Raw genomic sequence first — 16,698 nt, forward strand, 5'->3', positions numbered from 1 at the left:
TCTGTTACTTTAATCTAATGCATATTGAGATTAAGACATTCCAGTGTATGTTTTCTTTTCCCTACATTTTTTCAAGTTTAAAAAGATCCCTTTTATCACAGTGCAAGCTCAGAGACGTGCCACAAACACAACTGTCACACACACATGTGCCTCAGGTAGTTATACATAATACACTATACTCTTATACTTTTACTTCACAGTTGTTCACATTTTTTTGACTTACTATTCCTTCATTTCAAAGGGGGGGGGGGTGGCTTTGAAAACAGGTAAAAGTTGGAATCAACCACAGAGAAAACATTTCATTAATTAACATACAACATATACTAATTGAGATGCTGATTTAACATTACAAGGGAATCGTTTTATAATCACATAATATAATCATCTACTCATTGATTTCAGAGAATTTTCTCATGAAGTTTTGTTTCCTAGATGTGCTGGTTTTACACTGATCCACACATTGCATTATTGTGCTCTTTTGAGTTGATCTGATCTGAGAAATAGGAGGGTCTGGAACATCATTCACACTGGTTGAATTGAACGAATAAAAGATGATTTAGACCAGGTCAGTAAGAGGGATGCAACAGCTTACACACACAAACACCACAACATACACACACTACACACACACACTTAGTTACATCTTCACTGCACTACATTTACACGTGTGTGTACTTTTAATTTTGAGAATCATGAATAACACAACAATAACTGTCTTGCTGGGTACCTGAATTTTCATGTAATAATGTCTCTATAGAAAACTTATCGTAGAATGATTTTGTATATAACACACATTCAGTTAATTACATGATTGCAGTAGTGTTGAGTAGTTGAAGGTAAAAGAATTTGTAAGGATTGATTGTATCAGAGTTTCTTCTTTTTTTCAGGGCATTTTTCTTACTCAAGTGTGTAAATTAATGTTAAACAAATCAAGAGTGTATAACTATTAACATATTACTAATAAATCAGTAAAATTAAATTTTGGGTTAGTTTAGATTACGGAAATTTCAGCTCATTGAACCATGTGTAATTACAGGTATAGCAGATGTGATTAATTACTCCAATTTCATTGCATTTAATTTTCTACATGATTTAAATTTACCACAGCAATCAAGCTCATTTTATTGTGCATTTGTGTATTTTATTGTAAATTACTATGACTTTTAAAATGATTCTTTACGTCTTGAATATTACAGAATCAATTTTGTGGAGCTCTCTGGCCACAGTTTCCACACACGCAAAATTTTTCCTTTCACTTGTAGTTTAGGTTTGATCTCATGATCAAAAAGGGGGATTTGTGAAGGAAAAATTGTACCAACATACAGAAGGTCATCCTCTGACCACAGCTGAAGCACACCAACTGCTCAGACAGACAACTATTTGCTGATACAGCAACAATAACAAGGTTAGATCCTGCCTCCTTTCTCCTTTCAGACACTATAAACCCACCAAGGACAGAGAGACTCCTCAGAGTTGATACTGGCTTTGTCGGCATATGCGGTTCTTGCTGTATGATTTCTCCTGAATTCAGTAGTGCATTTTTTCTCTACATCAGTCATATGTGTCTCCTGAGTGTTCCTAAGTTCACCTCCTGGTTTCCTCACCTGAGATCACGGAAATTGATTTAAAAAAACAAAACAAAACAAAAACAAAACAACTTTCATTTCATGTTTGTTAATGACGAATGAGATTGACAGGGAGAAAAGAAACCATGAACTATATGTTGGTGATCACCATGATAATGTTTGGTTCCAGATGGCAAACCTGACCTCAAAAAGTTCAAACATGTCTGACTGCTATGTGGCTCATTCATACCTCATCATTCACGGGCCAATGCATGCTTAACACCAAAACCAGTCAACACTAGATGAAATTATATGTTAGCAATCTACACCTCTAATTACAACCCCAGTCACTACCTTTAAAAATTCACTTAGTATTTGCCAAGCTGCACTAATGCCAGTGACTATGACTTGACAAACTGGAGAATGCCTCAACATTTTAGGATAACTACTAATGAAACTAATCTACAGGGAATCACGACGGCACACTAGCCAAACACACCATCACTGTGTTTCAGGAGGAGCTGTGCTGAGGGAGACGTAGACCTAGGCGTGGCAAACTGTATGACTGACTTTCCTATGGAAGGTGTTTCGAGCAATCCCCTGTGCAGCGGTTCTAGGTGTGAGGAAGGTTGGGCAAAACCAATCAACCTCACTGCCATGGGAATCTGTGGCGATGTGATGGGATGGGTGTCTGAACCTGTGGTTCCACACACGGGGGGGTTCTCCTACCCGGCTGACCACGTTTGGGGCCATGGCCATAGGGTCTATTTGTATCTCCCCCAGGGGTGGTGTGGGGCGTGCTATTTAGCTAAACTACAGCCTGCAGCTCTGGTGATTCTCAAGTCAGGTGTTACTGTCATTCGTCTGCAACGGCAAAAGATGAAGGAAACATTCTGACCCTTCCTCTACTAGATCTCCACCACTAGTCTCAGATAGAAGAGTCTTCTTTAGGACACTTTTTCCCATGTACAGAACTGCAGGTTTAGGAAACAGGATGAACGATATGCACTAGGAACTTGAGGAGCTCACACAAACAGTTCTTGATTTAGCAAATCAACTTAAAAACGATCCAGAAAAGAAAGCTATGTGCACACACCTATTCTCATAATAATGCTGTTTCTCTTCATATTCACTTGTTGCATCATTCCAATTTTCAGAACACTCATGAGTAAGACGATGAGCAGAACGGTGTCCGAAGTAATGTTGGGCGATGAATTCAGAGCACTCATGGCCAAAAAAAAAAAAAAACACTTCAAGAAGGAGAGGAGCTGGTGCCTGTATCCTCTATGGTGTAAAATATTTTGTGTTGGTCTAAGGTTAGCTTTGGCCAAAAGGGGGAATTGTGGGAAATGGTGTGTTTTATAATTGCTCAGTGTGCATATTAAAGAGTTGTATTGGTTCTGAGGAATAGGAAGGTGAAGAGCATCATTACCATGGTGTGACTGTAATGAAACAAAGAAGATAAGTCCAGCTTTATTTTACTTATTACTCATGTGATTGAAACCAAGGATGATCAAGACATAAAGTGATTGATAATCAAAGTACAGACAGTTTTTGATAATAAAGGTACAGATAGTTTTTGACGTAAGCCGTAATCAGTAAAGAACATGAGCTTGGTGTGTGTGCAGTTTCTAATCTTGCTTTGCAGCGGAGAAGTCATTCCTATGAGAGCGTAATGACAAAACATCAGCTGTGACAGAGGACAGCGGAACAACGCAGCATCGGAAGGGGGGGCAGCCTTGATAGATAGCTATACACACTGTTAGAGTATAAGAAGACTGGGTCAGGAACAGTTAGTCTGATTCCATCCGAACTGACTGAACACTTATTGTCGGTTAGGGACAGAGGATTCAGGCCCAGAGCTCTGTATTCACATTCAATTTAGCTGTAATAAATACTTTTGATTTTAAGAAGAAGTCTCCTGACTACTCCATCAAAAGAACTGGGCGGAAACAGCCTTACACATGTTCTGTTGGTTTGTTTAATTGTAGGATAGGCTGATTTCCAACATCAGGCAAGACAAATTTGTATAGGAGCATAATTTAAATATTGCTAAAAATAAGAAAGGGCATTTGTATCACTAATCATGTTTCTCTTTAGAGTGGACATGTGTGGGGCAATATACTTGTCAAACACCATGCAAGAGTGTCACCGTCTCTGTGGGGATGGCAGCAGGATTCCTCAGACTCTCCACCAACTCCTGTCTACACTACAACTGCCACTATTTCAAAAGACTTGCCAGAACTTGTCATTTGCAAGTGTAAGACTGACTGTAAGGCACCTTGCAGAGGCTGCCTTGCATGTCTCTCTGTGGATGTCATGGCTTATGTTCCCACAGTGGTCATACATCTAAATAGGAAACCATCTCAGCGATGTATTTACACTAAACTATTAGTGTCTATCACTAGAAAGTTGTAGGTATGGCAATACCTACTTCTAAAATGTGAACATATTTATGAAATTGTTGTCTCATTACTCAGTTTCTCTGCATCCATAATATACATTTTCAATGCTTTAAGTTGTTATTTATTAAATTATTATTGAGTTGTGAATGAACTGTGTTTGGCATGCTTTGTTAAATCATAAATTGCACATTTTACCTTCAATTTTCATCTTAAGAAGAAGATTATTGTTTTTTTTAGTTTTGGAACCTATTTTATTGGATTCCTTGACCTCAAATATGTCCACTTTGACATCAAATTTGTCATTATAGCGATAATGGAACCAAAGATATGGGCCTCTCCTGTATGGTCGGTGGCCATTTTAAAAATGGCCGCCCAAAAGGTGATCTCACTTGTGTCTTTGGATAAATTTATTTCTATTGCCCTGAGGTACTTCCATACCAAAGGGGACCTTTGCATCATGATTTGAAGTCAAAAGTTGATTAACCTCCCTACTATTAGTTTTCATGGTCAAAATGAGAGATCAGGTGGCCGATCTTAAAATAAATCAATACTGAATTTTAAATAAATCGTTAAAGTTGGCGGAGCCAGGGGGCGTGGCTATACTTGATGGACAGCAACAGAAGCCTCTGCGGTAAAATGTGGGCGGGATAAGAGAGTCCTCAGCCAATCCTGCCCCTAGTTGCTCTCCGGTCCAGTCTGTTTGATGACGCTTTTTACGTCACTGGCTCCAAAAAATCCAAAACGGCGACCAGGAAGTAGCAAAATCCGGGCTTCATTTTCTCGGCGTTGAAACCAACGGGTGACGTCACGGTTAGTTCACGCCTGGTTTAAACATCTGAGGAGACATGGTGGTTCCTGGGTTCATCTGAACACAGTGTTCAGATGAACGGTTCTGGAAGTGTTTCCAGAACAGTAAATGTTCCTGAGAAGCCGATAAATGACGACAGAAAATCACTTTCAGGAGAAGATTTGCTTTTACTGATAGAACGTTTTTAGTGAGCAGAACAGTTTGGAAATGAGCTCCACCAATCAGCTGCCGGCTGCCGGGTCACACGGGCATCTGCAGCTGAGAGTACTCGTCCTGCCCCTCCCTCTCCTCCAGGTGAGGCTCCGCATCATCAGCATCCAGCTGCAGGTAGAGACAGCAGGTTCACCAGGTTAATGCCTCTTCACTTTCTGTGTGTAGTTCTCATGTGTTTAATAATGTTATTACTGTTAGTATTATGGGCTGTATTTCATTACTTTGTGACTGATACGTGTTGAGAACATGTTCCAGTTGTGAGTTACAGCCAACCAACGTTTATATCACTTCTAAAGAACAAGCTCTGATAATGTTCTGATAATGATTTGCTAATGTTCTACTAATGTTCTGGTACTGTTCTGCTAATGTTCTGCTAATGTTCTACTAATGTTTTGCTAACATTCCTGCAGTCAGACAGGAACCCTCAGTGCTGTAGAACCACGGCAGAACCTGATATTGATCAGTGATGTAGAAAACATCAGAAACGACCAGCAGCTGATCAAAGAGTCCAAACAACCAACAGCTCAGTTTATCTCTGATTTATGAAACAAAGTCAAAGTTCAGTATTTAGCTGCAGCTGATAAACAGCTGATAAACAGCTGACCTGCCTGAGGTGAAGAGATGTTCCAGCTGCTGGTAGATCCATGTTGGATCATTGATCATCAAAGTGTTGTTCAGCTCAGACATGAAACCACCTCAGAGACAACAGAATCGGTCCCGTTGTGTTTTCATCTCAGGAAACTTGTATTATTGTGGACGTTTCATTTTACCACCTGATAGATCAGAACCGAGAGACCAAAGTTCTGACCAAGCTTTGTTATTGGAGCTGGAATGTGTAAAAATCCTTCAATCCCAGAGTTCTGCTGCTGCTGTCTGTTAATGAGAAGCTTCACTTCAGACTGTGTTCAAAGGTCAACAGAACCGGTACTGGGTCTGACCTGCTTAGATCACCGGCTCAGAACATTCAAAGACCAACAGAACACAGCTCTGCTCTGAGATGGATCATTGAATCTCTGTCATGAAAACAATCAGGATTTTTGGTTCTTTGATAGTTTTACTAACATTCTGCTGGATCATAAATAAACAGAATATTTGGTTCCTTTTGGGTTCTTCTGTGAATCCTCTGGACAGAATCGGTTCAGCTCCATTTACCACCTTTAACCTGTTTGGATCTTCGTGTTGTTTGTTTTCATTTTCCTGAAGACAAATACTTGTTTGTTTTATCCCCCAAAAGATAAATATTTGTTTTTTTATTCTCTGGAAGATAATTTTTTTTATTTGACAGCAGCGCCCCCTTCAGGTGAGGCTTTAGTGGTGCTGTGACATCATTAAACATGTGACAGCAGCTGCAGGGCAGAGCTACGTGTCCACCTGTCAGGTCACATTATAAGTGTCTGATGACGTCAGAGTGATGTCAACATGATGTCACTGCGAAGCCGGGACTCACGCTCTGCAGCTCGCGGCTGCTGAAGAGGCGGGGCAGCAGCAGCATCCTCACTGGGATGGTCAGCAGCAGCACGAAGGGGAATGCTAGCGCCGCCGCCGTTGCCATGACAACCCACAGCAGAGACAGACAGGTGAGCTGGACGACAGTGAACAGGTGCATCCTCAGCGTCCGCACCTGTGGGACAACGAAGACGCAGGTGAGACAGGAGCTAAAACCAAAGTAGAGCTGCAGGCTGGTTTGTTACCAAGGCGACAGGCGTACCTGTCCAGGCGTACTTGACCATTTCAGGGACTCACCTTGCAGACGTAGCTGTGGTCGGGGTGGTACTTCGGGGGCATCAGCAGCAGGATGAGGCGTTCGGTGAGCTGGATCCCGTTCAGGGACATGACCCCCATGTAGAGGAAGATCCCAAACAGCACCGCCAGGGGGATCTGACGCAGGACGTCCCCGATCACGATGGACAGACCTGCAGGACCAGAAACCACATCAAAACCACAGACCACATCAGAACAGCAGAGACCCCAGAGCAGCAGCTCTGCAGCAGCAGACTGACAGTAGCAGGACAGGCGATGGAGGAGCTCTCCAGGTGATGGAGGAGCTCTCCAGGTGATGAAGGAGCTCTCCAGGTGATGGAGGAGCTCTCCAGGTGATCTTACCCACTAGAACTGCAACCAGGAAGCCCGTCACCCGCTGCTCCTTGACTTCCTGGATGCGAGGTTTGTCTCCAGGGGCAACAGCTTTGCTCATGACGGTCAGGGCGTTGGTGTGGGTGACCGACCGAACCGTGGCAGCTGATAACCACGGCAACCCGAACAGTGCCGAGACTCCGCCCACCACCACGATGATCAACAGGTCCACATGGAAACCAGTTCCCTTCACCAGCATCCTCTCCTTCTTACTGACAATCAGCCTAAGGGACAGACGGAGGACCAGGATCAACACATCACACAGTGATCAGCAGAACAGTGAGGACCGAGTCACACTACAAGTCAGGACAGAGAGTCACAGTACGAGTCAGGACAGAGAGTCACACTACAAGTCAGGACAGAGAGTCACAGTACGAGTCAGGACAGAGAGTCACACTACGAGTCAGGACAGAGAGTCACAGTACGAGTCAGGACAGAGAGTCACAGTACGAGTCAGGACAGAGAGTCACAGTACGAGTCAGGACAGAGAGTCACACTACGAGTCAGGACAGAGAGTCACACTACGAGTCAGGACAGAGAGTCACAGTACGAGTCAGGACAGAGTCACACTATGAGTCAGGACAGAGCCACAGTACGAGTCAGGACAGAGAGTAAAACTACGAGTCAGGACAGAGTCACAGTACGAGTCAGGACAGAGAGTCACACTACGAGTCAGGACAGAGTCACACTACGAGTCAGGACAGAGTCACACTATGAGTCAGGACAGAGAGTCACAGTACGAGTCAGGACAGAGAGTCACAGTACGAGTCAGGACAGAGAGTAAAACTACGAGTCAGGACAGAGTCACAGTACGAGTCAGGACAGAGAGTCACACTACGAGTCAGGACAGAGTCACACTACGAGTCAGGACAGAGTCACACTATGAGTCAGGACAGAGAGTCACAGTACGAGTCAGGACAGAGAGTCACAGTACGAGTCAGGACAGAGTCACACTATGAGTCAGGACAGAGAGTCACAGTACGAGTCAGGACAGAGAGTCACAGTACGAGTCAGGACAGAGTCACACTATGAGTCAGGACAGAGCCACACTACGAGTCAGGACAGAGAGTAAAACTACGAGTCAGGACAGAGTCACAGTACGAGTCAGGACAGAGAGTCACACTACGAGTCAGGACAGAGAGTCACACTACGAGTCAGGACAGAGTCACACTATGAGTCAGGACAGAGAGTCACAGTACGAGTCAGGACAGAGAGTCACAGTACGAGTCAGGACAGAGTCACACTATGAGTCAGGACAGAGAGTCACAGTACGAGTCAGGACAGAGAGTCACAGTACGAGTCAGGACAGAGTCACACTATGAGTCAGGACAGAGCCACACTACGAGTCAGGACAGAGAGTAAAACTACGAGTCAGGACAGAGTCACACTATGAGTCAGGACAGAGAGTCACACTACGAGTCAGGACAGAGTCACAGTACGAGTCAGGACAGAGAGTCGCAGTACGAGTCAGGACAGAGTCACACTATGAGTCAGGACAGAGCCACACTACGAGTCAGGACAGAGAGTAAAACTACGAGTCAGGACAGAGTCACAGTACGAGTCAGGACAGAGTCACACTACGAGTCAGGACAGAGTCACACTACGAGTCAGGACAGAGAGTCAAACTGCGAGTCAGGACAGAGTCACACTATGAGTCAGGACAGAGTCACACTACGAGTCAGGACAGAGTCACACTATGAGTCAGGACAGAGTCACACTATGAGTCAGGACAGAGCCACACTACGAGTCAGGACAGAGTCACACTACGAGTCAGGACAGAGAGTCACACTACGAGTCAGGACAGAGTCACACTACGAGTCAGGACAGAGTCACACTACGAGTCAGGACAGAGAGTCACAGTACGAGTCAGGACAGAGAGTCACAGTACGGGTCAGGACAGAGAGTCACAGTACGAGTCAGGACAGTGTCACACTATGAGTCAGGACAGAGAGTCACAGTACGAGTCAGGACAGAGAGTCACAGTACGAGTCAGGACAGAGTCACACTATGAGTCAGGACAGAGAGTCACAGTACGAGTCAGGACAGAGAGTCACACTACGAGTCAGGACAGAGAGTCACACTATGAGTCAGGACAGAGAGTCACAGTACGAGTCAGGACAGAGAGTCACAGTACGAGTCAGGACAGAGTCACACTACGAGTCAGGACAGAGAGTAAAACTACGAGTCAGGACAGAGTCACAATACGAGTCATGACAGAGTCACACTACGAGTCAGGACAGAGTCACACTACGAGTCAGGACAGAGAGTCAAACTACGAGTCAGGACAGAGTCACACTATGAGTCAGGACAGAGTCACACTACGAGTCAGGACAGAGTCACACTATGAGTCAGGACAGAGCCACACTACGAGTCAGGACAGAGTCACACTACGAGTCAGGACAGAGAGTCAAACTACGAGTCAGGACAGAGAGTCAAACTACGAGTCAGGACAGAGAATCAAACTACGAGTCAGGACAGAGAGTAAAACTACGAGTCAGGACAGAGTCACACTACAAGTCAGGACAGAGTCACACTACAAGTCAGGACAGAGTCACACTACGAGTCAGGACAGAGAGTCAAACTACGAGTCAGGACAGAGAGTCAAACAACGAGTCAGGACAGAGAGCCGCACTACGAGTCAGGACAGAGTCACACTACGAGTCAGGACAGAGAGTCAAACTACGAGTCAGGACAGAGTCACACTACGAGTCAGGACAGAGAGTCAAACTACGAGTCAGGACAGAGTCACACTACAAGTCAGGACAGAGTCACACTACGAGTCAGGACAGAGTCACACTACGAGTCAGGACAGAGTCACACTACGAGTCAGGACAGAGTCAAACTACGAGTCAGGACAGAGAGTCACACTACGAGTCAGGACAGAGAGTTGCACTACGAGTCAGGAAAGAGAGTCAAACTGAGTCAGGACAGAGTCACACTACGAGTCAGGACAGAGACAATCTACGAGTCAGGACAGTCCAAAGGAAGAGCTGAGACTAAGGGTCTACTCAAGACCAAGTCCCAAGTAAATGTAAGGAAAGACCAAGTAGCTTCAAGACAGTGAGTCCAAAGTCAAGTTCATGTAAAGACAAGTCTGACATAGGACTAATGAACCCAGTCCACCAGGTCCTGGTTTGGCTTCAGGTTCCAGGTGGAGACTAAAGGGTCGTACGCTGTGATCTGGGACTCCATGAAGATCAGAATGAAGACCAGGATGGCCGGCAGGATGCTGGCGCCCATCATCCAAACTGGAAACTGGCCGTCTGAGCCCAGAGGAGAGATCAGCCAACCACGCTTCTCCGGACTGGATACGGAGAATCCACTGGGCACGCTCAGTTTCTGTGGGCCAATAGGAAGAGAGTATTTCACCTGTCTGGTCCAACCTAAGAGTGCGGTTCTTTTCATGTAAAACAAACTCTGCCCTCACCTGAGTGTAGGTGTCCTCCACACTGTAGTCCACCAGCACCATGATGAGGATCGCAATGGGTACGCCGAAGTCTCCAATGATCCTCCGGAGCTGAAACACACAGAACACCTGCTCACACGCTGCTCAGTATCTACTTGTACATACCTGTACTTGTATCTACCTGTACATACCTGTACCTACCTGTACATACCTGTACCTGTATCTACCTGTATCTATCTACCTGTACCTGTACCTACCTGTACCTGTATCTACCTGTACCTGTATCTACCTGTACCTGTATCTACCTGTACCTGTATCTACCTGTACGTGCCTGTACCTGTATCTACCTGTACCTGTATCTACCTGTACGTGCCTGTACCTGTATCTACCTGTACCTGTATCTACCTGTACGTGCCTGTACCTGTATCTACCTGTACCTGTATCTACCTGTACCTGTATCTACCTGTACCTGTATCTAGCTGTACGTGCCTGTACCTGTATCTACCTGTACCTGTATCTACCTGTACGTGCCTGTACCTGTATCTACCTGTACCTGTATCTACCTGTACGTGCCTGTACCTGTATCTACCTGTACCTGTATCTACCTGTACGTGCCTGTACCTGTATCTACCTGTACCTGTATCTACCTGTACGTGCCTGTACCTGTATCTACCTGTAAGTACCTGTACCTGTACATACCTGTCCATGTGTGCACTGACCTTTCCAGGGAAGAAGGAGCTGTTCTTGAACTTGCGCAGGTAGAAAGCGATGAAATACGTTCCCGCCATGAGGACGAGCGACAGCAGCGCCGTGTTCGGCTCTCCCACCACCTTCCCAGTATTTCCGGCAGCCATGGCGGTGAAGTTACACAGAGACGGAGATGTGGTGTTGTTTCCATGGTAGCAGTTTTGGAGAGGATGCTCCTGAAAGATCTGGGAAACACCAGCGAAGAAGAAAAGCTCACAGTGGTTCAGCATTGAGCAGCAGGAGGAACGTTTGTTTTAGCACGAGAGCCACATTCCTAAAACACATCACCGTGGTAACGTCACCATGCAGGTGTCTGAGCTCTAGACTCACCTTAACCAGCTTGGCAAAGGTCTCGTATATGAAGATGAGGGAGATGAGGAAGGAGAAGATCTCCTGGGTGAAGCGGGAAACAAAGCGAACCAGGATGCTTCCCTCAAAAGCGACGGTCAGGATGACGATGAGCAGCAGCCAGAAGCCGATCCAAACCCGACCCGTCAGATACTCGATGCCGTTGTCTTTACAGAACTGAACAGGAACACAGAGGGAAGGAGGTGAAAGGTGTGAAGGACCGTCAGTGTGATGAAGGACAGCTGGAAAGGGCCTGCAAACAGGCAATTGAGACATTGGCCAATCAGAGGCCACAACACTCTGCTGCTCTGCAGAGGAGAACCAGGTTCGTGTTCGTGTAGGGACCAGAGGAGAGTGTTTGCTGGGACTGCACAGACTTATTTGGTGTTGATTGTCATTTTCTCTTTGTGCGTGCATTCTACTGGTAGGTTGGATATTTTCTTGTGTGTATTTTTATTATGATGGTTGTTGTTACATGTTTATGTAGTTTCATATACTTATTGTTTGCTTTATTATTTGTTTCCTGTTATAGAACCACACATAGATGTTCAAGAGGGATTGCTACTGAATAAAGTGAGGAAAAGGGAACATCTTGTATTGTGTTCTGACCGACGCCCCCCTGGTGGCCACAAAATTATTAACCGGTGAAGATTCAGACAGTCCTTGAATCTGCAAAACAGTCAGATTTAAAACACTGAACAAATCAAACTTTGACAGCTTAAACTGAAACACAGGACAGACTTTTTATCGCTGCAACTTAAAGACAACAGGTTTAGGTGCACCTAATTTTTAGAAGGTACCTCCATACAGAAACCATCACTGCTGTCTACACCGTCACCGTGTGACCAGAGCCTCAGATTTAGGTCATGAATAGCAAGAAGACACCCAAAGAATGGAGCTGAAAGCTCTGAAAACAAGAGTAAGTGGACATTTGTTTGTTGAGGTCAGTAATAAGACTTCTGATAAACCTTCTGACCCATAAGAGCTGTTTTTATTTCTCGAAAATCACCATTAATTAGTAGGGCTGGACCCGAATATCCGGAATATCCGAATATTCGTTCGCTACGGCGGTATCCGGATATTAATTTTGGTATCCGAATATTCACCCCCACCCCATATACACACATGTCTATGTGATCACCCCCTCCTTCCCCAGACGAAAATATTCGGAGCTCGTCTCTTCCCTTCGCCTTCGGCCCATTTCGGCTCATCCCGCCATGTTCGCTCATCTCTGCTCCTCCGTTCCTGTTTCTTACCACCACCCGAATGGCCGGGTTGCTGCCGACTCTGACGTCACGCTTCACTTCGTTGCATAAACACAAGACAAGATGCTGAAGACCTCTGCTGTTTGGGAATTCTTCAGTTTAACTGAAGACTCAACGAGGGCAAAATGTGGACCCGGGAGACCAGACGAACGGATCCGAATATTCGGGCCGTCTCTGCCACAGGTGTGTGTAGACAGGTGTGTGTGTAGACAGGTGTGTGTGTAGACAGGTGAGCTCACGGTGTAGAAGGCCTCTTCAAACACCAGCAGTGGTCCTGAGAAGCCGATCACCAGCAGAGGCTGAGCTCCCAACACACTGAACACGATTCCCTGCATCGCTGTGGCAACAATCAGCTCCGACACACCAATCAGACCCTCCGTCTTCTCACCTGGACAGAGATCACATGACTCACACGTAATGATCTTAACCCTCATGTCGTCCTGCAGGTCAAATTAACCCATTTTAAAGTTTGAAAATGTGGAAAAAAACATATTTTCACAGTGAAAATTTCAACATTTTGGGGACATTTTTGGCATTTTTTTGATAGAAAAAAGACATGTAAAAAATGCTTTTGAAAGAACCTTCACAAATCAAATTTCTCTGGATTTTGGATGATTTTTTTTGTGAAGGTTCTTAAGAAAATATTAGAAGTTTTACTGATTATATATGGAATCCCTTTAGATATTTTTAGGATTTCTTTGGAAGATTTTACTCATTTTTTTGAAAATATTTACAAGAATTTTCCTGCCATATTTGATTAATTAATTAATTTATTTATTTATTATAAAACTTGTAAGGGAAACTTTTGAGGAATTACTGGAATTTTCTTCCTGAAGGTTTTGCAAATTTTCAGAAATTTGGGGAATTTTTTTTGCTGAATTTTTGGATTTTTTCAGACAAGGAAACAATATTTTTTGGTGCCTGTAAATGAGGACAGCAGGAGGGTTAAGGAGCCTTTTCTTCGGCTGATTCTATCCCTGGGTAAATTCTGGGCCTCCAGGTCACTGCCCCATCCAGACACAGCATTCATCACTGCAGCACACGGGTTAACATCTGACCATCTGCATACGACTAGCGCCTCCTCCTGGCTGCTCCCTGTCCTGCTCTGACTCACCCAGCAGTCCCCCGAAGGTGATGGCTGGCGACAGCGCGGCGAAGTAGATGAAGATGATGGCGGCCATGCACTGAGGGTTGAGGGCGTCCCGGATGTCGCTGAGGTACTGAGGGTAGCGTCGCATCACGTCCCTGATCAGACCTCCGAACAGACGACCCGAACGCCTCAGAGGCTCGTCGGCCGGTTTGGAAGGAGAGAGAGGATCTGGAGGAGAAGAACTCTTTAAAGTCTCAGAGTCCATGTTTTAAATGTATTCAGAGTTTAAAATGTTGGATATTCAGTGAGTTACACACATCCACATAGCAGTCAGACCAGTCATTCTAACTTTAAATTCTCCACCTCTGACAGAAACGTGTTCAAAATGACAAAGATAAAAACTACTGAAGATTTATCCAAAAAGGCTAAAAACTGACCCAAACTGACTCAAAAAGCTTCTAAAATGAAAAAAAAAATCCAACATGATTTAAAAAGTGTCCAAAATGACACGTCTAAGTTGTGTGTCTAAGTTCAGACTTTCAGCTTTAATCTGAGTATTTACATCCTCACCAGGTGACCGGTGGAGTAGCTACAACACATTCTAGATGTTCTCCACCTTTAGAAGGACCACAAGTCATTGGACAGTTGTCTGCTCAGCTGATCCAAGGACAGGTGTGAGTTACTCCCTCATTATTTCATCTACAAGGTCTAGAGTTCATTTCAAGTTTGGAATCTGATGAGGTCAACTCTGCATATGAAGTCCAAAGAGCATCACTATCAGTGAAGGAAGCCCTGATTAGACTGGAAGATCCAAACAAACAGAACATCACGTGAGGACAAATCGACTGTTTGGTTCATTCTTATAAAGAAAGAACCATCTGGTGAGCTCAACAACACCAAAAGATCCAGATGATCATGAAAACCAGTGTGGTGGAAGACAGAAGAATCCTTTCTCTGGTCAAAGAAGAACCCTTTACAACAGCTGGCCAGATCCAGAAGACTTTCCAGGAGGTACAAGTCAACAATGCAGATAAGACTTCACCAGAGGGAATCCAGAGGGTTCATCACAAGGTGGAAACCACTGGTGAGCCTCAAAAACAGGAGTTTACAAAAAAAAAACATCTGAAAGAGCCTGAACAGGTCCAGAACATCCTGTGGACACATGAGACAAAGATCTACATGGACCAGAATGATGGGAAGAGAAGAGTCTGGAGGAGGGAAGGAACTGTTCAAGATCCAAAGATACCAGCTCATCAGTGAAGCATGGTGGAGGTAGTATCATGGCCTCCTCATCAGTGAAGCATGGTGGAGGTAGTATCATGGCCTCCTCATCAGTGAAGCATGGTGGAGGTAGTATCATGGTGTGGGTGTGTAAGAAACCACAGAAGTAAAATGTTCTGCAGAGGCCGAGCCAGTCACCTGAACTGACTCCAGTTCAGCTGATAGTTGAAGACAGAACTGAGGGGAAAATACCCCAACAGCAGCAGGAAGTGCAGACAGCAGCAGTAGAGGTCTGGTAGAACATCACCAGGAAGTCTGAACTTAGAGAACATCTGGATTGTTCCACGTAGATCCAGTGTGGTGGAGTTCAGAGCCCAGATGATGAAACCTGTCAGTGTCCAGACATTTATGGATCTGACTGTTTCTACGTTCTGCTGCTACCTGAGGACTCACCTGGATCCTGCTGAGCGCTGCTCTTCTTCTCCTGCAGCTTGCCGCTCTGCTCCTCCTCCCTCTTCCTCAGGATTTCTCTCTGGAACTGAGCCACTGAGTGCAGCAGCTGGTCTCCACCCACCTCAGACGGCGGCAGCACCACGCTGCAGTCCAGGAAGCGGTTGATGGCGGTGAGCAGGTCGTGGCGGTCGTCGGCTTCGTAGGCCGCCTCATGGAAGAGCTGAAGGACAGAACATCAGGATCCCATCAACAGAGAGCCCAGATCCTGAACATTTACTGGTTCTATCTGTGTTCTAGGCTCTGAAGTCATCTGTTTAAATGCTTCATCGTTTAAAAACACTACTGCTGCTGAAGGAACAGAAGAACCAGAACCTGAACACTGTTCCATCTGCAAACTGCACCTCCATCACAAACATGTCCAAAATGAGCCAGAACATTTTCTACTTCCTCCAGACAAGTTTTGAGACATTTTACAAGCACAAACAGCAGCTATGTGAAGCTCTGAAGGAACAGAGGAACCGAATGAAAGAACATGAACACTTATTGTGTTTATTGTGGATCTATGGGCCACTGAGTTCCCACCATCGACTAGAAACTGAAAACAAAATATCTAAAAAGACTTCATTCACGTCTAAACACCACCCAAAGTTCAGCTTCTAGACCTTTTACACAAACCAGACAGCAGCTATAGAACATTCTGAAGGAACAGAGGAACCAGACAGCAGACGTCCTACCTTGTCTGACATGAGCGTGGAGATAGAACGTCCGATCTGGTGGTAGTCCATGTTGGCGGTGGGCGGACCCAACAGGAGGAACAGGAACCTCACAGGGATGGGAACCTCCAAGACGGATTCCAGCAGAACCGCCTCCTGCAGCCGAACAAACGCCATGGAGGGCTGGTCCAGGAAGTCCACGCTGCCTGCAGACACAGGAGAAGGAACACTGAACCCTGGAACGCTGGAGTAGGTGGAGAAGGTCTGAGCAGAACATCTGATCTCCATGTTCCACAGCTAACTATCCATCACTGAGATGTTCTTAAACATT

General features: G+C 45.2%; 1 protein-coding gene across 3 annotated transcripts in view; it reads right to left on the bottom strand.

Annotated features, from left to right (window-relative positions):
• Nucleotides 1-3,013: 3,013 nt before the first annotated feature.
• Nucleotides 3,014-16,698, bottom strand: part of slc4a2a (solute carrier family 4 member 2a) — a 31,994-nt gene continuing 18,309 nt past the window's right edge. For all 3 annotated transcript variants that reach the window (XM_051953773.1, XM_051953774.1, XM_051953775.1), the window contains 12 exons: nucleotides 16,389-16,573; nucleotides 15,655-15,874; nucleotides 14,005-14,208; nucleotides 13,130-13,278; nucleotides 11,608-11,802; nucleotides 11,250-11,462; nucleotides 10,552-10,641; nucleotides 10,297-10,463; nucleotides 7,095-7,348; nucleotides 6,735-6,904; nucleotides 6,439-6,612; nucleotides 3,014-5,099 (listed from right to left, as the gene is read on the bottom strand). In XM_051953773.1, the coding sequence (XP_051809733.1) occupies nucleotides 5,019-5,099; nucleotides 6,439-6,612; nucleotides 6,735-6,904; nucleotides 7,095-7,348; nucleotides 10,297-10,463; nucleotides 10,552-10,641; nucleotides 11,250-11,462; nucleotides 11,608-11,802; nucleotides 13,130-13,278; nucleotides 14,005-14,208; nucleotides 15,655-15,874; nucleotides 16,389-16,573 (2,102 nt within the window). In that variant the 3' untranslated portion in view covers nucleotides 3,014-5,018. The remainder of the gene's footprint in view (nucleotides 5,100-6,438; nucleotides 6,613-6,734; nucleotides 6,905-7,094; nucleotides 7,349-10,296; nucleotides 10,464-10,551; nucleotides 10,642-11,249; nucleotides 11,463-11,607; nucleotides 11,803-13,129; nucleotides 13,279-14,004; nucleotides 14,209-15,654; nucleotides 15,875-16,388; nucleotides 16,574-16,698) is intronic.

The sequence above is a fragment of the Acanthochromis polyacanthus genome, chromosome 9 (assembly GCF_021347895.1).
Source record: "Acanthochromis polyacanthus isolate Apoly-LR-REF ecotype Palm Island chromosome 9, KAUST_Apoly_ChrSc, whole genome shotgun sequence".
Lineage (NCBI taxonomy): Eukaryota > Metazoa > Chordata > Actinopteri > Pomacentridae > Acanthochromis > Acanthochromis polyacanthus.